Genomic DNA, 20061 nt, shown 5'->3' with positions numbered 1-20061 from the left:
ATTAGCTGAATGCATCTGAGAAAAAATCTTATATAAGATTGTTTTCACTGTCTATAGGTCAACAAACCAAAAGAAAATTAAACGTAAAAAATTCAAATAGAATTCCCCAAATCAGTAACACTTACTTAAGTTGTGTCCATGAATGTTTGCGGCAGCTTCAGGTTACTCGTGTCTTCACAAGTGTTCTCTAATGAAAGTGTTGTGTTATTGTAGACTGGATTATCTATTACTGAATCCTCATGACCTGTGTATCAAAATTGAAACCAGTTCTGTCTAGCAGAGAGACCATAGATCAGGTGGTGCAGGTTTATGATGGTGAAATATAATCATCATCACTCCAATAAAGAGCAGCCTTGGAAATGTTTTACTGCCAGAAAACATCTTCATGAGGCCAACATCAACACCCAAACACGAATGGATTCACCAAGTGGTAGAGAAAAGTGTTGTGTGCCTTAACTGCTTGGGCTGGAGAGGAAGGAAGATCATATACATTTAATTTTACTCTGAAAGCAGAAAGAGTAGAAATATCTCAAGTCATGAAACTAATTAAACCAAGCAATTATTGTTGTTGTGGTTTAAGAGTTACAAAGATTCCATGTTGAAAATTTTTTTACATTCATTTGCTTCAGATGCAATAAAATGTAACACAATTTCAATTCATTGTCTGATTCATATCTGGTGTATCATTTCCAGTATAAATTAGGGCAGGAACTGTCTCCAGAATGCAGGAAATTTCAAGCTTAATGCTCAATATCTTCTGGGGGACAACCCCCAGCCCCCCGCTCATATACTGTTTTTCAGTATCAAATATTTCTTCTAATTAGTGCTACAAATCTTCTCATCTTATTCTCGTGCACTGTCACGTCTTGCGACCCAAGTGTATCGTCACGCACCTAATCTGCTCCCTCATGTCCCCACCACTTTTTAACATAAAGTGATGCCCTTGGTTCCCGTCCTGTCTTTGAGTATATTTAACCAATTCCATTAGCCAAGTTCAAGGACACTAGTTGTAGGCTACTAATAGTTAGGCTAGGCTACATCCCACAATTGTTCAGGTGATATTTGAAACGTAAAACTCTAGCCTGTTGTAACTACAAATTAAGAGAAAAGAAACAAACTGTGTTCTCACACTCCAGTCCAGTAGGGGGCAGTAATGCCCCATAGGCCTCGATATGTCCGCCGCCAAAACGCTCATTTCACAGAAAAAATATTTTTCTTTTCGGAAGAAGAACCTTACAAAGCGGCCCTATTTCTTTTCAGCTAGAAAAAGTCGAAGATTCCGATAAGCGACGATGTACGCCAGGACAAATACCGGCAGCACACATGGAGACTTCCAAGACAGAAACGGAGTAAATTATGTGACATCGACAGAGTCTTTCGGCCACTGCTCTCAATTGTTCTGGAAAAAGGATCCCAACGACTCCGGAGTAAGAAAGCCAGCTGCCACCACCGTTAGCTTGCGTGCTTAGCCAACAAATAGCTATATCACACGGCTAACGGAGCATCATTTTACTAAGGAAGCACAAGGCAAAGTGTCGGTTTTTTACAGTCTTGTTATTTGAGTGTCTGAAATTACAGTTTAGCAACACAGGGTGATGTGAAGCTGCAAGTTATGTTACAGAACCGCTTCGTTAGCTTCCTGCTAACGATAACGTACCAGTCGTCATGCTGGGCGGCTCATGGCCTAGTTTGACTCTTAGCTGCCGAGCTAAGTGGCTAGAAATAATCAGCTCCCACACAGTGTATCCACAACACCCCGATAGAGGGTTTAATTAAATTGGACGTGTGTGTCCAACGTATGTCTTTGCAGGGTTGTGTAGAGACACCGACAGGTTACGAAAATAAATGTGAATGTAGTCAAGCATCATCGAGCTAATGCTAACGTCAGACAACACTGGCTGCTTTAGCCAAAAGCGAATAGCAGAGCAAAACAAGGCTGCGTTTTTCTCTCTTTTAGAGCCGTTTATAAAACGGTTCTTTGAAGGGTCTGCTCTAATATTGCGAACCATATGGGGTTTATTTGAACAGTTAAAGTAGAAGTGTGTGCATGAGGCCTGCAATATTGTTAGCGAACAGCGCAAAGTAAACACGGCCAGGCTGTCCCACAGGAAACGGGAGCGGAAGACGCCCCGCGGAGGTCTTTGAAAGACCTCTTTGTGATCCCAGACTGTACGCTTCATTCATGGTCGCCCTCAGCCGACAGATTATCTGCACAGTGCACACAGAAACCCACGCATTAATTTATACGCTTAAACATTTTTCTACATTTTCATGTGGACGGCCTTATCCATTAGTTTTGGCTTGTATCTTGTGCAGTCACACACATGCAAGTTAAATTTAAGTTGTTGACTTTCCCAAAACTTGTCATTGCTAATGATACTCCCAGAACTCTTGTTATCATTAAGGGGAGTTGACAGCACTTTCCAGGTGTGGCTCACCTGATGTTTTCCTCTCAGCCTTCCTGAGCTATACGCACACAGCATCTTCAAAATGATTTAACATCTTTGATATTGCTTTTAGCTACGCTGTCGGACACACAATACCACAGTTTCATGCACAGTATCTCCCATCTCAGGCGGGGAACCCCTTATTTGTAAAAGAACAACCAGTCTGTCAGTAAGGTTCTCCAAAGGTGCAGTACCATTCATTCATGCACAACATTTTTATTTACCATGTCTGCTCTGATCTGAACCACTATGTCCGAGAGAGCTCGACACATTGCAACTTAAACCCCCCCCCCCAATGCACACACTTATGAGGCATAAAGAAGCATGCTAGAAATATAGAAACACTTGCAAATGAGAAATGAAAAGAAATGCTGCTAGTCAAACAACGGCAGAAGTCAAAGACAAGACAAAGTTTTTATTAGTGCTGGACTGCATTATATAAAGAGGTGTTTTTAATGTTTTTGAGACGATTTAGAAACACACTTCATTAGAATGCGGTACAGTACAACCTCAACACCAACTACGACCTCAGTTGTAAATATAGTTGAATTCACACCACGGAAAGTTTTAACAAATCCTGGCCATTGTAAAGGTAGAATAAGTGTCAGAGCTGATTACATTATATTGTGTATGTATACATAATAAAGTGGCCAGGGAGTGGACGGGCTGTCAGGGCAGTGGTTGCACTAAACGTGTGTCAAAGTCATGAAGCTGACTTCTTAATTTTCTTTTGTTCACTTGGATGTTGTTTCTAAGGTTACATGGAGCACTCGGTTAACAAATCCACAGAAAGTGGATTTGAAAAAGATCCAGTAGTGCTGTACCGCTGAAAACTCTTTGAGAAAACCTAGTCATCTACATACATGTCAGTTCTGGCTGTGGAGAGGCTTGTGTTTACACACTTGACTCCAGGTGATGTCAGCTGGAGTTCTGCCTCCGGCCATTATGTTTTGTAAAGCTTGAGGCTCAGGTCGGGTTTGGTTATTTTCAAATGTAATTTATAAATTTCTCTCTGTCTTTCTATGACAGGGCCTGTCATCTGGGTCCATGTGTGTCATGTGTCGCAAGTAGATAGTCACAGGAGCAAAAGAGACAAAGTGGGTTCTAGTCAGAGTTTTAGGCCAATGCAGATCTCTCATGTGGGCAGAGCTTTACACTTAAACATTGTTTTCACCGGACAGGTCTAATAGGTCTTGGACGGTGCTCTATTTATGACACGAAGCAGGGACATTCTATAGCTCGCCAGTGTGAATGCATATTTTATTTGGTTGTTGGAATATAACAACAATACATCAGGGCTTAATAGAATGATGTGTCCCTATCATGGTGCACAATCTGAAGACGTGCCTCATAGTTTGTCACCTATGCAGTCATTGCATAGGTGACTGCATGCACGCTCACATCAATCTCACCAGATGTGTCATTGTCACCCAGTGTGTCTTCTCCGTTAGCAGCAACCTTGGACCTCATTATACTGAAGTGTCTCAGCTAGGGATGAAACGGTATGAAAATTTCAAATCACGATTATAGTGACCAAAATTATCATGGTTATCAATATTATCACGGGATTGTAAAAATGTGCCGAAAAAGATTAAAATACACAGAAACTATTTCAACAAGTTTTATGTTGAAAATTACAAATAAAATTGCCATTTAGTTTGCATAAACATTGCTGTTAACAGCCAATACCATTTGTAAACACATAAACCATCCAAATGTGCATTATCAAGATTTTATATATTATATAGGTAATGCAGTGACCCCATGCACAATTACATGAAAACAAATGTCTTTTGAAGACAGTGATAGGAACTGCAAGGAGCCCAACAACTGAAGTAACTGCAGAGGAGTCTGTGCGAATCTCCTGTTCTGACACTTTTGCAGCTAATTTGATTGCTGCTGGATTTAAAATGAACAAGATCTGCTGGTTGGTTGACTAAACTGTGTAACGTGTTATCATGTGCAGTGGACGAATAGTCTACAAACACACAAGGCACAGAGCAGCAGAACAGCGTGTAGCGTTTTTTACAAGAGCAGCAACACTGAGAGCTTCAGTTTACAAGCTGTTAGCACATCAGACAGACAAACCAAAGCACAAAAGTTGGCTCACCCCGCGTTCGCTGTAAGGTCATTTTCTACAATCAAGTTTCCCTCAGCGCTCTCATAAAAAAGTAAAATCCGACCAGATTTCAAGTTACTTCTGCCGTGTTGTCATTGCCCCAAACAAACCCAGGCTGCATGCGTGCCTGCTTCTGGGAGACTGTCGCTAACTTTGGTGGTTGATGCTGGACAGTATTTGCTGTGATTTTATAATGGCGCAGTAACCGAACCCGGTTAACATGGTTATTAACGTGTACAGTAATGATAACTGTTGGGAATTTTACCATGGTTTATCATTAACCCAGTAATCGTTTCATCTCTAGTCTCAGCTATTTAGTTCTGTGTCTGAATAGGGTAGGACAAAATATCACAAATGCCATGTCACTTCTAAAGGCGAGTCTTAGCTCCAGTCCTACACACACCAGTGACTTGTTGATAGATGGTTGTGTTGTGGCTTTAATGCATTCCTCTCCTCTGTGACAGCCGAGTTCGACCATCAGCTGGTGCGATCAGCTCCCTTCGTCCTCAGCAGCCCTCTCCACCTCCAGTCTCTCTACAGCGTCACTCTCCAGCTCCAGTCTCTCCTTGGAGTCCCGAGCGCCAGCGCCGGCGCCGGCGACGACGGTGTCAGACGACATGGAATCAGACGAGAGGCCGTACGTCTGCGATCTCTGCAGCTGCGCCTACAAGCACGCCAGCTCACTGCTCAACCACAAGCTCACTCACAAGACTGGAGACTTCAGGTAGGGACTCCACTCTTATTAAGATGACTCAAATTACCTGCAACCTAGGTATTCTCTCTGTGAATGTCAGGCTTACCACCTCACCACACTGTAGGTCACCTTCAGCGGAGAGTCATTTTTTCACTTCTAACCTTCACACTGTTTTCGTCTGCCAAAACTCAGGTGCGACTTTTGCAGCAAGCCCTACACCAACTACATGTCCCTGCGCAACCATATGCGAATCCACGGTCAGAAGCGCTACATGTGCGACCTGTGCGGGAAGGCCTTCCGTCTGGCCCGCTACCTCCGTAACCACCAGAGGATCCACGACGATGGGCCTAACCGCTTTGACTGTCCCTCCTGCTGCAAGAGCTACAGGACCATGCTGGAACTGGCCCAGCACCGCTGCACCGCCGCTGCATCCAACCAGGTGGGTCTGTGTGGGGTGGTGCTGTGAAAAGAGTGGATGATGCTTGGGATGGTGTGTGTTGGGCTGCATTAATGTAACAATTCTGTGAGTAATTTTGCGAGAAAACATGTGAGAGCTGGCATATTTTTATATTAGAAAGATGTTTTGTTTTACTACATAATACTTCCTGAATGTGATTGATGGTGAAGTTTATGAATCAGTTTTCTAGTATTCAGCTGCACATTAATACACGTGTAACAACAAATATGTATAGACATGAAGAAATATTCTGCAGGTCATTTATCAGAACATTCCAGTGACTGAAATGACAGTTACATTCTTTGCTATGAAAGGTGCTGTAAAACAAATTGCTCTCAGAATTAGTCTAAAGAGGGATAGATGATACGACCTATTGCCAGAGACATTTTTCATTTTAACCAGTAAAAGCGTCTTTGCCTGCTAAAATGCTGAAGCTTCTACCTGGATGTTTTTTACTCTGCTTGAGAGGAGAGAGAACAAATTTGTTACCGTCGGAGTTCAGTGACTATTTCCCACAGAGCTGGGTAGAATAGCCAAACACCGTAGTCAAGTAGAATTAAAAGTAATCATCCAAATAACTACTTGAGTTTGCGTACAAAAGTATTTACTGAAAACATGACTTGAGTGGCTAGTAAGTGGGGTAATTGATTCGAATCCAGTACACGTCTTTTTGTCAGATTCAGCAGATATCTCCTGGCGGCCCCGCTAGCTCTCTGTTGTTCTGTGTGTGTGCGTGTTGAAAAAGATCTGGAGTTTGTACTGAGCCCTGGCTCTGTATATGGGAAACAAACTAACTTCAGTGAGTCGCTCTGGTGCACCAGCACATGATTTGGTCGCACCCCTTTTGTTTTATGTATTTTTTTTTTGTACAGGTATTAATCAATGTTTGTAAGAAGTGTGCTCAGTGTTTTGATTGATGCTACGGCCCCTTTGAGTTTTTTGTTTCAAGCTTAAACTGTGACCCGGTGGCAAGTTTAGAGTTGCCTGCAACGGATGGGCCCCACTGCCTACATAAACACAGTATAGCATTCTCCTCGTACTGCAGCCACCTGCCTGCATCTACAGTTGTTGAATCTACAGTTGTTCACTGCAGAGGCTCTGTCCACAACCTGGAGGAGTAAAGTATAAATGCGTGTACTTGTATAATATTATAACATTAAATAAAAAATACAATGGTCATTTAATAATATGCTGTTAGTATAATATTAATATATTAATTATATAATGTTACTATATTGATTATAATTTCATATATTAGTATACTATTTAGCTTACCACTAGTATAATATTAATTACAGTTACGGCAGTTTTATTTTTGTGGGTTTTTTATACATTTATTCATTGTGCAAGAAAAGTATTACGGTAGGTTGCAGTATTAACTAGCGCAGTGTGCTCGCACTTCAGGGGCATTTAGCGAGTGAAACGCAGGGCTGGCTAAAGTTCCATATCTTTTGATATTGATAATTATTACGATGAGTATCAAATTGTTATTTCTTTCGAGTTTAAAGGATGATTTTTCTCCTGAGTAAAAGTTGAAGAAACCTGATGGTTAATTGTGGTTTAAACTCTTCTTTATGGTGAACACTTGATGCTAAACAGTGGCTCACTTCACAAATCTGAGGCAGAACATTCAAAACAATTATGATAAAATCATTTTCAACAAATATGCAAGAGTAAAATTAAGTAAAAGCTTTTTTCAGTCCTTTTTTCCAAAATAAACTAATTTGTGTATGATTCAAGTGAATATCAAACATTTATTGAATATTGAACATATGTTATATTGTGTTTGAAAAAAAAATTATATCGATAATTATTATTTTATTGTCCAGCCCTTCTCGCACAAATGAGACCATGTGAAATTTTAACATGCACCAAAATGGTCGCAGTCTGGAGCCCTGCATGATGTGAGAGTCAGCAACGTTGAAGGATTTGCCCACTGACCTTCAGTTTACTTTATAGTTCACCAAGACATGCTGCTGTTGGGAGGTTGGCTATAACAGCAGGAGAGTTGTATCACTGTCAGTAGCTGACGTGCTGCTTTGGGACTGTCTAGTCCTCTCTGCATGTTAGCTTCACGGCAGTAACTGTAGCAACTGTATGCTAACCCACTACTTAGCTAACGTTGGTTACATTACTTGCTGTTAGGGATGCACCGAGATGAATATTCTTGGCCGAAACCGAATATAATGAAAAAATTTGCAGAACACCGAACATTCACATTTTTTCCATTTATGTTGTCTTTTTTTTTTTTTAACCTTGGCATAAATTAAATCGTCAAAATGTTCTTTTTACTCAGTGTTTCCCACAAGATTTGGAGACTATGGTGGGTGGGTCTGAGGCCGAGAATCCGGCAAAGTAAATTACATGTGTCCATTTACTTTTAATCTGACACGTTTTATATTTTCTGTGAATATAATCCAGTTAATCTTATTTCCATCCTGTATAGACGCCTTATTTTGAAAACCAGACGTTGTCACGTGTATCCTCGTGCAAAAATTCATCAAGTCCGACCCAATTTGATAAATAATGTTGTATGTAGTTCTCGTATCGCGCAACATGAAGACTTCACAGCCTCTCTTCAGGTAGGACTCTCATACTGCAACACTTGTCTTTGTAAAGAGAGAAACTGACGCTAACCTGCCTGTCAGCTCGCTCTGGGCTGTTTCAGTGGATTTACCATAAAGACTTGAATACGTGTGCACTCCAAATGTAGGTGCGGCTAGCTTAATCGCCTTCTCAGAAATGAGTGACAGAAACGCTCAAAGCGGGTCAGACCGTTTGTTGCCTTTTCTAAGAAGTAAGTTTGCGTCATTCTCGGACACTTTAAAATTCTACCACACTGTCAACATGCCAACTTAATTGTTGGGTAAAATTTCTTCAGTCTGTTGGCTTTTTAGGCCGAACACTGAACTTCCTTTTTTTGCTATTTTTGGGCTATTAATTTCAGTGGCCGAACATTCGGTGCATCCCTACTTGCTGAGTCATTGTTCGCTCTATATCATGGTATTTGTATATAGTGTTGGACTTCTCCAGAATTGCTTACTCCATCTTTTTAAGAAAGCAAAAGGAAAAAAAAACCACCTTGCTACACACTGTCTTTCCCCAAAATCTTCTATTCGATGTTGAAATGACTGGAATCAATTCAGCCACAGATGATCTTCCTCAGGTAAAGGTAAAGAATTGAACAAACCTTACAAACACCTTCTTTATTAGTGATGAAATGACGAGTTGTCATCTCTTGGTTAAATAACCTGCCATATAAACACCAGGACAATATTCCCTGCCTGTGATCATAAAATATTACTTTTCTACTCTATTAAGTTCTCTAATGCTAATTTCTAATCTAATTTATTCTAATTAGGAGAAAATACTGTGATATTTCATCATTAATTACCTACTAAATATATATGTGTGTGTGTGTGTTCACTTCTTCACTTTGACCTGAAAAAAACAATCTCTGCTTATTAGCACATTAATAAAGCACACACTTAACTGCTGTCTGTCAGCTCAATGTCAGTACTGTTCTCTGATGTACTGACCTCAGACCAGGGCTCTGCAGTGTGTGCTATTAATTAATCTGTAAATATAATATGCTGCACTGCTGTTTGAATTTGGACAAAACACAAAAAAGAACAGATCTAAATCCATTAAACACATGCAGCGATCTGCCCTGATGGACATCTCTACTTTAAAACACTGAAATACTTTGTTGAACTGAATAATGGTCTGTCACTCCCCTCTGATGCAAATTACTAAACAACAAATATCTTCATCATTATTATCACTTATTGTCACTTCTAACTCTGCTGTTGCCAAGAGCACAGTGCAAACAGATGCGTGCTACCTTTGTGACACATGGTGTCACTAGGTGTTTCTTTTCACCTGCCAGCAAGGTGCTTCAGTAGCAGGAGGGCATAATACCTGTCACATTGTCCCTTCCAGTTCAGCTGCCCCCCATGCTGGCACCATGACACGCCAGGAGGTGTTGCTAGCGCAGTGGAGCAGAGCTCTCATGGCACTTCTGATTTTTGCAGTGCTACTGTTGGTCTGAGCACTCAATACATGTTTTTATCCATTCTAATGCTAGTCGAAACTCCACTGAACAAATTGCTGCCACCAAAAATGCCACGCTTTAAAAACCACATTTTTATCACAGCTTTCCTTCAACCATTGAGTGAATAACATCTGGTCATTTAGAGCTTGACAAGGGCACAAAAATGGCAAATGGCTGTGAGTCCAAAAAGCCTTCACTAGTCTACTCTGTCGCATCACTCTACTAGAGGGCTCTACTCTAACTGGTGCAGCACATCCTGTCTCCAGGTCTGACATGTTGTTGCTTTCATAGAGGAGGTGGGGGGTAGCGTGCTTTAGCCTGCAGGAGGTAGAGAACATGTGCTGTGACTTCTTGAGTGGCAGCAGAGAAGGCTGCAGCATTTTAATCTTAAATGGTCAGGTTCATATTAGACTGCTCTGCTCCTGCAGCATTCTACGCACCCGTGTGATATCTAAAAATGAAAGTGATGTGAGAATGTGCGCAAATTTTCTCCGCAAATTTTTGTCTTGCCCTGTCGGTAGCAAAACTCACCAAATGTTTCAAAATAACACACTCCAGTTACTGTGCATATGTCAGTGAAGTAGTCTACGAAAAACCTAATTATATCCGGTGATACTCAATAAAAGTTAGATCATGTATGTGGATGTTTAAGATCAAAATAAAATTGAATGTGAGAAGAATACTTAATTTCACTTCATATCACACATTATCACTATCATTTAAACATTCAAACCAGCAGTGTTATTTGTGCTCGCGCCAGTGAGCCATAACTATGCCTGACTGCACCTTTCAATAAAAAAAAAAAGATTATAGATATATTAGAACATTGCAATATTCAAATAAAGTAAAATTTCCAGTCTACAAGTTCTTAATGGTTCATGTGTTCAGGAAAATGTAGCATAAAATGAAATAGATGTTCACTCAAAGTTCTCAGTGGCTTCTAGAAACCTTCAGCTTCAAAATGCGAAGGAGCCGTTTCTTAAGTTTAATGTCATCTTTCATTGTCTTGTTATCTTGTCTCTTGTTCATGAGCATGCGATGTGCATTAGAATAGCTTAAAATGTCAGTGTTTTCCCATAGTTTTGTGAGCTTTAGATGTTGGGCCATTATTTTCACCATATCTCAGATGATAAATAAACAACACCCAAACATCAGTCTACTGGGGAGGAACTACAACTATAAGATTTGGGGAAAGTAATTTGGTTGGTTATGATGCTCTCCACGGTCATTTTATGGGGCATCACCCCCTAAAACCCTGTTAATATGACCTCAGAATCATTATAGATACGATGGTTCATGTTTGCACATTAAAATCCAAAAAGAAGCTTCTCCTCATTAGCTGAAAAGTCGTTTGCATCACTAATTTGCTTTACTAACCTCCTTTACTGACCGTCCTTTCTTTTCCTAACAACCACTTTTTCAGACTGATATGAAAAATAACTTAGGATGAACCAGTCAGTACAGGACAGAGCTGCAGGCTACACCAGTTTAGTCGAAGTTTGTACCTGATGCTCTCACATTGGACAAGTAAGTAGTAATAAAATACAGCTACCAGTTACTTTCTGTAAATTGAGCTGAGTTACATAGCAGCCATAGTAGCCTACTGTATAAGCTTTCCTGCTCAGCTGCGCAGTCTGAAGGGGAGATGTGTGCTAGCGCACGCAAAAATGAAAATCCCTCCTGAACGTCCACGAGCTTAACAAGGTTACGAGAGCCAGACCCTGCAGGCTGGGTGCTCTGTTGTAATGTATCTGTTCAGGCTGAAGGGTGAGCCTCCTTCATGTAACTGATTTGATAGCCTGGGGAGTGTGTTGTCTATTACATACCAGATGCTGTAATTTTCCACTGTATAACATACTGTTCAGGATGACGTGCAGTTAACTCTTGTCAACCACACTGATGAAGAATATGACACTAGTGTACCACACGCTTCCACATTAATGCTGTTTATAAATGACTCTCATTCAAATGAGCTCTGAAGCTGGCATTTTGAGGCCGATCCTGATATCGATATTTGGGAGTAAAAAATAAAATCTGGTATCGGCTGATATGATTTTATCAGGCTCGCTCTATTGGTTGTAACATTGCCAGTGAGAGGAGAAAACAGAAAACACAATCTGCATCTTAAATGAGTTGACCTTGGATCCTGAGTTCAGCAACTACAGTGCAGCGTTTTGTTCCTGACTGCAACAACCAAGTGTTTAGAATTTGCTACTTCTCTGATTCACAGCTCTGATTTGCTTCTTCCTTGCAGAACCTGAGGCCGAGACTCATGGGTATCGTGGTATTTAGAGCCCTATGTCATGCAAAACTGACCTACTTGGTAACTGAGTATATCAGTGAAAAAAAAGCTTCTGAAGCGTAACTTGTTCTTATTTTTCCCTTGTTAACCACCTTCTTCACAAATTTGTGAGACAGCAGCACTGTCTCCTTGTGTGCCAGCAGGAACTTTACTAATCTATTTAACATTTCATAATGGAATTGACATTGATGTTTTTGTGGCAGGTGTGGTAAAACTGCCGGTGGGCCACAGTTGGCCATATGTAGGAGAAACGTGTGTGTGTGTGTGTTGGGGGGGGGCAGGACATATTTTAAATTATTTGCTTTGCTTATTTGGTGAAGTGTGTGCATGCAACATATTGTAGCACATTTTTGTTGACCCTCTGTCCTCTCTCCAGCTACCTTTTTGCCAGCCCTCCCGTGGTGAAAGCATGCTGTGGAGTTAGGGTTAGACCAGGGTTAGGCTAAGTTTAGGGAAAGGGTCAGGGTTTAGAGGTTAGGGAATAAATACAATTCGTGGATTTTCCTTACAAGTATAGTAATCCAAATTTGTGTGTGTGTGTGTGTGTGTGTGTTTGTGTGTGTGTGTGTGTGTGTGTGTGTGTGTGGGGTTGATTAATAAGAACCGGTTCAACTGCCCGTCCTGCTTTAAGAGCTACCGAACCATGCTGGACCTGGCCCAGCACCGCTGCAGCGCCGTGGCCAAAAACCAGGTTGGTGTGAGCGTGAGTGGGCATGTGTGTGGTGTATGTGTGTGTGTGCGTGTGTGTGAGGCAGTCAGCAGATAGAACTGTAGCTTTAAGTAAGGGCCAACTTGTACAGGAGCTTTAGATGTGATGGTCAGAAAACAAAATCCTAATGGTCCGTCTCTGATCGAGGCTATCACTGATGTAAATGCTCCTAAAATGCTTTTATGTGGCAAAATATCGTCTTGACAAATTCTCGCTACAAATTATTTCCATTGGCGCTGTAATCGGTCTGTTTTCTTGCAATGCTGGCAGTGCTAACTTGGCTTACAGAAAAGGCAAACGACTGATGACTGCCAGAGCAGGTGTCTGTGACCATTACATCTAAAACACATGTACAGAAAAATGTACTTTGGAAATACCTCTAAGCTCATCAGAGTGAGGAAATTTCCTTTTCCCTTGGGTCTGTCTTTTGTATTTTCGACCGCCAATATTAAGGATGGAATATCAACGGAGCCCCTCAGCAGCTACATATGTAATCTTGAGGCCCCACCTTGAAGAGGAGCCCTGACTTAAAATCTGGTGTTTTTTGCATTTATTGTGCTTACATGGTGCATTTTACTTTTCATAACTTTTACTAGAAACTACTAATTGGTAACTAATGCATAAAAATTGCACAGAGATGGGGAGAAAGGGTGGGGGGGGGGGATCAAGTGGGTTATTCCAGCCCTGACCAGTAGGCACAGCTTTAAAGGGCCCTCACTGAGTTTTGAACACAGCCATTTTATCAACACTAAGTATTTTGGAATTGAAAATGAAGGTGCACATTAAGGACAGGTTCCAAACGATACGGTTATGCTCACATGGACATTCTCAGTTGCAGTATTTGTTCCTCCTGTCCATACTGGCTGTGAACAGATCCTCCTCACTCTGTTCCATTATAAGTGACGAGAGACTGAGAGACGAGTGAAGCGGGTTATTATGAAAATGCGCAGTACTTTTTAGTACAAAATATCCTTTTAACCTAAATGTTACCCAAAATGTATTTTTAATAGTCCGCTGCATTGTGAAACTATTTCCCACTTCAACTTTAACGCGCCATGCTTAATTCAAGCTGTGTGTGGAAAAATGCAGGTGATGATAACTTGCCTTGGTTCAAGTTTTTTTTTTTTTCTTTTCTCTTCAAAGTCCGTTTCCTATAGAACTGGCAAACTGGATTTGTTTCGAACTTCTCTCAATTCATTTCATATCACCTGCTCTTGGCAGGCAATCTGGCCTATACAGCGTAAACGCATCCCATACCTATTATTATGGTCGGAAATACAAAGATATGACCTACATTATAAAACAAACAGAATTTTCCTACCAGGCTTAATGTGAAAGGCACGATGATGCAACATGGACGCTTGCAGGCCTACTGTAGCTCTGACTCTCCAGGGAAAAGGTCAGGGAGAAGGTTAGTGCTGTAGGTGTTAGGGTTAGAGGACAAGTTGACAAAGCAAGCATCTTATGTAGTTGTCATGGTTACAGATAGTCATAGATTCATGTTAATGTTGGAGTTAACAGTTATATAGTTATAATTTCTAGGTTCAGTAGAATACTTTGAGTGTGTGTGTGTGTGTACAAGTTGACCACTCCATCCCCTCATATGAACAGGTTTAAAGAGAGATAGGGTAGTGAAACGCATCAACTTTAAACATTTACTCTGAACGCCACAAGACACTTGAAGAGTCTGATTCAGTGTGGAAACAGTTCATCACATTCATCTGTCGCCTCTCCTCCGCTCTGTCGTATCTCACTCTTGTCACTCTGTGCATCACTGGCATGCGTGTGGCACAGACAGTGTGCATAAAGACAAAAATGATTTACAGAATCCCTCTTCCCTCCTGTCTTTTTCTCTGTCCACCCTCCTGCTCTCCTTCCTCCTCCCATCCAGTCTGGCGGCCGACGTTCCAATTTCGCCAACACTCCCCGCCGTCAGCAACAGCAGCAACAGCAGAACAATGCTAACTCCATGATGCAACCGCAGCACGGAGGACACGGCCAGCAGGAGCCTCTGCCCTCTCACTGCGTCTCCCCCATGTCCCAGGGAGGGCAGGGCGGCGTGAGCAGCCAGCCTGTGCCTGACCCACACCAGGTAGGGAGGAGAACTCATGCTCCACGGCCAGAGCAAGCACTTATATTAAATGTTCATAGTAGTTTTGTTGTTATGAGAAAGTGTGTTGAGCGTGTATCTGTTCCCGCAGGGCCGTCCCAGCTCGGTATCCTCCCAGAGCAGCCAGCAGAGCATGAGGAGCTCGTCCTCCAACAAACACGTCTCCTCCTCCAACGCCACCCCGTCCTCCTCCTACTCCCTGCTCCAGCCCCTGGTGCCTGAGGTAAAGGAGATGAGCTCGGGATACACTAGGCTGAGCGCCAACCCCATGGTAGGAGAGAGAACCGCCACACACCCGCCGTTCGCTGTCTGCTGGCTAGCTGCCTAGCTGCCTTCTCCCTGTCTGGCTACTAACATCAGGAGAGAGGGACTGATATTTTTATGCGTTGTGTGTCCACCGGGAGCCTCTGCTCACAGCTCAGGTCTGAGTGCAGCTGTCTGTAGAGATGCCTGGTGGACACAGCCGTAGCTCTCTCCTTAATCTTTTGGGTTTCAGTCTGCTGTTTTTCATTTGAAATATTTTTGGGGCATCGACATCCTTATTTAGACCTTTTATACACGTCAACGTTTCAAGATCCTCATTTTAATCTATGACGTCAGTCTTATGAAGGTAGAAAAAACCTCACACTCAACCAAAGATAAAAAGGAGGTGTGTGTGTGTGTGTGTGTTTGTGGAAAAGTGCACACCCACACGGAACATTTGGTTGTGCAAACCTTGTAATGCAAGTTAGGTGACACCTGCTGACCAGTGTTTCCGTGGTAGCAATCAGTGACACCTGCTAACTAGTGGCACCAGAAGATAAAAGAGGAGAACATGGCTCATTATTTGTGGTTGAGGAGTTAGCAGAAGCACGGAGCCCTGCCACAGCAGCGAGGCTCTGCTGCAGGTCTGATTAATCTGCTTTTGGTCTTGCAGTACCTTTTTTTGAAGTTTTGCTCCAGGTGACATAAGAAGTTGAATACTGATGAAATATTAAATAAAAAGAGAGTTAACCGCTGGTAAAACAGCAGGTTGTACTTTCTTGGTCACCCTATTATCTATCTATGTAGCATATTTTAGTAATTGAGTAATTGGATATGACATTAGTCTGATATAATGTCCAATATCGATTGCTGCACAATGTTATTTTGTAGCAGTCACCTGGTGTAGATGTGAACAGTTTTCACGTTGTTGTTGAGTGTAGAGCCCTGGCACAGGAGAAGCATCTAGATACGTGCTAATGAGCCCATGTGACCCCCAGTTCCTGGCTCAGACACTGGAACTTAAAACAATTCAGGCCTCATTAGTATTAGTGGTAGCATTATGAGCCTCCTGATAGGGGCACCCATTAGATTCAGTAGGAATGATTAGTCGTACTACTAACTAGCTTTTTTTAGTGTCGTTTGAGGATGACGGCTGAAGCTTTGCCCCCAACAATGCTCACAGTGTCCAGCAAAGAGAACCAGCAGACTGAAATCCAGGTAATGGGTTTCCTTCTTTAACTTGGGCTCTGAACTGTGGATCCTCTCTGGCGGTAGGACACCACTAACTTGGGGCTGTGCCGCTAACTTAGTCCTGCCTTTCACACTCTGACACTAATCATTCACTCATCTCTGTGGTGCACATGTTGATGTTGTAGTTGGGGCTGCACATGAATCATATTTCATCATCATATTGGCCATGCTGAAACAGTTATTTATAATGCCTTCTCTGGTGAAACGGTCAAGATGCATCAGGTTTATTTAACAGTTGAGTTCCTCAGATATTCACATTGGAGTCTGCAGGTCCAAAAAGTGTTCATATGAAAGTCTGAGGTGATGGTCCGTCAACTCAGAGGTGTTTTATGCAGGGAAATGGAACTAGGGATCAATATTAATGTTTACTACCGAGTCATTTTATATTAAAACAGTGACATGCAATATGTATGTTTCCTTTTATTCTATGTTGTTGTTTTTTTTTACAGGATAAATAACAGTAAATAGTAATAATAATAATAGTAAATTTCAAAACTAGTTCTTAAAGAAAAGAGCTGAAGAAAAGGACAGCAGCAGTTAGAAGAATATAATAATTATCATAGATATCATAATTGCACATTAGAGTTTTTCAAATGCCTTTTGCTACCACAATTCATGGACCTCTTTATCATGAGGCTAATTATGACCAAATTGCCATATTATGACATTCTGCTTTACAATAATATCTTTTAAGAATAAGAAAAATCCTAATCCTGATGTCCAAGACTACGCAAATAAGATACTGTGATAAAATGTAATTATCAAAACACAATGTAACGATCCTCCTCAGTCGGATGAATTTGACCGTAATAGTGTCGATGATTTAGTGATTGTGAACGCCTCAGTTAATACTGTATGATATCGCTGTTGTGTTCTTTGACGTCTGAAGGTTTGAGTAAACCTTCAGACTGTCAAGCCCACAGAGAAAGAAGTGAATTGTCATCACAACAGAGAGGGAAATCAAAGATGTGCTCAGATGTGTGCAGCCCTGCTTTCCATGCTACACCTTCATTGTTGCTTTCTGCATTGTTGCCCTTGGTTTTTTGTGTGTGCATTTGCATTTGCGTAAGTCTGTCACAGCTACCTGCTGTGCTGTTCAGGCAGCAGTTTGGCATTTTCACAACTCCTTTCTTCCTCATCCATCTGATCTTCACCAGTGCATCAAACAGTTTTATTTTATCTGAGAAGTCACTCCGCTGTCGCTGATATTTTACTCTCTCTGGCTCTCTTCCCTTTCTCCACCTCCACCTCCCACTACAGCCGAAGCACCAGGACACTTTCTCTCTGGCCCCCCAGCGGCCCCTCACAACCATCAACCCCATCGGCCACTCCCTCCATCCGAACGGAGCGCCCACACTCAAGCCTTCCCCCGTGCCACGCACCATCCAGGCCATGCCCTGGGAGCAGCGCTCCCTCTACAATCAATGAGACTCCTTGGAACTAGCCGTCCCCCTTCACGTTGCGTCTGCGCCCCCCTCCTCCACACACACACACACCCTCCTCCCCACCCTTTTCGGACCCAGCATCAAGGAGGGAGGACTTGGGACGTCCCTCCACCGCCTCACTCCTCCTTTGGAATGTTGTTCGGGAATGGGGAAGGGCACCATTGAGAACTAGTTGAGATTGATTACTGAGTAGTTAGGTTTAAAAAAAATGTGTTGCCTTGACCCTCATGTATGATCTATGCCATGTACTGGATATAAGTTAAAATGTCTGTCCTCTCACTAAGGATTTCTCTCCCCAACCTCCCCATCCTCCTCTCCCTCTCTAGTTATGAAAATATCTATCCTTCCCATTATGAATAGTGTCTCTTCCCACCCCCACCCCCTTTTCCATATGTTAAATGAAACGAAAGGCTATTTTTATCAAGAGTGTGCTCCAAACCAGGGCGCCAAGTTGTCAAAGTAAATGTGACAGTTATTCTCCCTTCAGTCTGATATGTTTTTGAACATAAAACCCAACGTTTTTGTCAAATGAGGCTCCAGAAGCAGGACTGTGTATAGCGTGCATTAGGAGGTGTCATGACTATTTCAGAAAGGTGTTCGTTCCTGTCTGACATTACAGCGCCCACGCCTCTCATCTGCGAGCACCGACAGCAAGGACCACCACGGAAACGACCCAGCCGGCTGCTGTTCTGCGAAACATTTTGACATGTACGTGCCAGTTTGGCTTCTCTGTGAAAGGACCTCAACGTTCCCCAGCCACATCCACCGACGAGACCGTTTAGCTCCGTTACTTTCTTTTAACACAACTGAAAGCTCACTTATTTTCTAAACTTGCATCTGACTGGTGGCTTGTTGTTGTTGTAGTTTTAATAATCTGTTGGCTGGGAATCAAATCTCAAAAGATATCAGTAAGTCTCCATCCCTTTTGTTCCAAACTGACTGTTAACATGTTTGTTCCTTACACTTTAAAGCACTTTAAGACAAGTGCTGTATAATTATTACTGCCCCCCCCCTCCTCCACCTCCACCCCCACCCTCTTATTTAGAGCTGTACCAGCTGTGAAGATGTAACATTGCCTTACATCAACTCCTCATCAAGACTTCCTCACATGATCACCAGTGACTTAGCAGCAGTACTGGGCCCAGTTGGAGCCCATAACATGGCTGCATCGGGATACTACAGTGGCCAAAAACCAGCGTGTCTGCAGCTCTGGACACAGTAGGTCTGCACCCCCCCCCCCCCCCCCCCCCCCCCATCCACCTTGGCTCCGACACGCCCTCCAGTGTTGCTTGTCCTGTAGAAAATGTCATGCCTGCGTCTCACTGCTCCCAGGATGGATTTAGTTAACGCCCACCTGCAGGTGTTTCAATAAGCAACCAATCACAGTTGGCCGGGTAACTCCAAATCGCAAGATGAAGTAAATTTTGTAAACGGTCAATTTAATGAATAACAGTTTAATCATGAATCCAGTATGTAGTTCTGTTACGTTATCTCGCTAACATGGTGTTCATTGAAATACCCACAATTCTACTGACATTGTATTATCTCTTTTTAAAGTTGTTTCTATTTTTATTCATGACATGTTTTCATTGTTGCTTTCTCTCTCCTTGTAAAGTGTCTTTTTGAGTATTTAGAGAAGTGCTATACAAATAAAATGTTTTATTATTATCACCATCAGTGCTACTTTTTTTATGTAGAAGACAAGATGAGTAAATGTCCAGTTTAGGGTCTTTTTTATTAATGGGGGAAAAAAAGTCATCATTTGAATTGTTTCAGAGAACTAGAAAGATGCATATAGATATATTGCTTGGAAATTTAACTTGTCCGCTGCTGTTTCCAAGGTCAAGAATGAACTTTCAAGCTCAGCTTTTAAGCCAACAAGTCCTAAAAGTGCTCAGAATAATGAAAAGATAAAACCTCAGCAGTTCCTTGATAGCTGAATATACCTCACCTGCTGATGAAGACCATGTGATCCGGGCAAAATCTCCAGAACAAGCGAGTAAGTAGACCTTGAATGACAACTGAAACAGACTTTATTTTCAGTTCTAACCCAAATAGTTTGATTTTTATGTTCGTTTCCCCAATGGTGAAGTTTGAATAGCCACCAGAGGGCGACATAACGTATGTAATCTCAAATAGACCATAAATGGACCTTCAATCCAAAAATAAACCATAAAATAATTTGGACTTTACAACAGTAATGATTCTTTATGGAGTCCGTGGAGACTTT

At 42.0% G+C, this 20061-nt stretch overlaps 1 protein-coding gene across 2 annotated transcripts; it reads left to right on the top strand.

Moving 5' to 3' along the window:
• The first annotated feature begins 1255 nt into the window (after nt 1-1255).
• On the top strand, nt 1256-19505 carry LOC119882025 (zinc finger protein 646-like). 2 transcript variants are annotated; one of them, XM_038692045.1, is made up of 7 exons: nt 1256-1427; nt 5031-5290; nt 5453-5699; nt 12675-12764; nt 14674-14874; nt 14984-15163; nt 17647-19505. In XM_038692045.1, the coding sequence occupies exons 1-7, from the start codon at nt 1293-1295 to the stop codon at nt 17812-17814; spliced, it is 1281 nt and encodes a 426-aa protein (XP_038547973.1). In that variant the 5' UTR covers nt 1256-1292; the 3' UTR covers nt 17815-19505. The 2 variants fall into 2 exon arrangements, with proteins under 2 accessions (XP_038547973.1, XP_038547980.1); XM_038692052.1 differs by lacking the exon at nt 12675-12764.
• The last annotated feature ends 556 nt before the right edge of the window (nt 19506-20061 follow it).

Source organism: Micropterus salmoides, unplaced genomic scaffold (assembly GCF_014851395.1).
Source record: "Micropterus salmoides isolate LMB-PRFRI ecotype aquatic unplaced genomic scaffold, ASM1485139v1 Ms_hic_scaffold_10, whole genome shotgun sequence".
Classification (NCBI taxonomy): Eukaryota; Metazoa; Chordata; class Actinopteri; order Centrarchiformes; family Centrarchidae; genus Micropterus; species Micropterus salmoides.
Note: the sequence above shows the minus strand (reverse complement) of the source record. Positions and strands in the feature narration are given on the sequence as shown.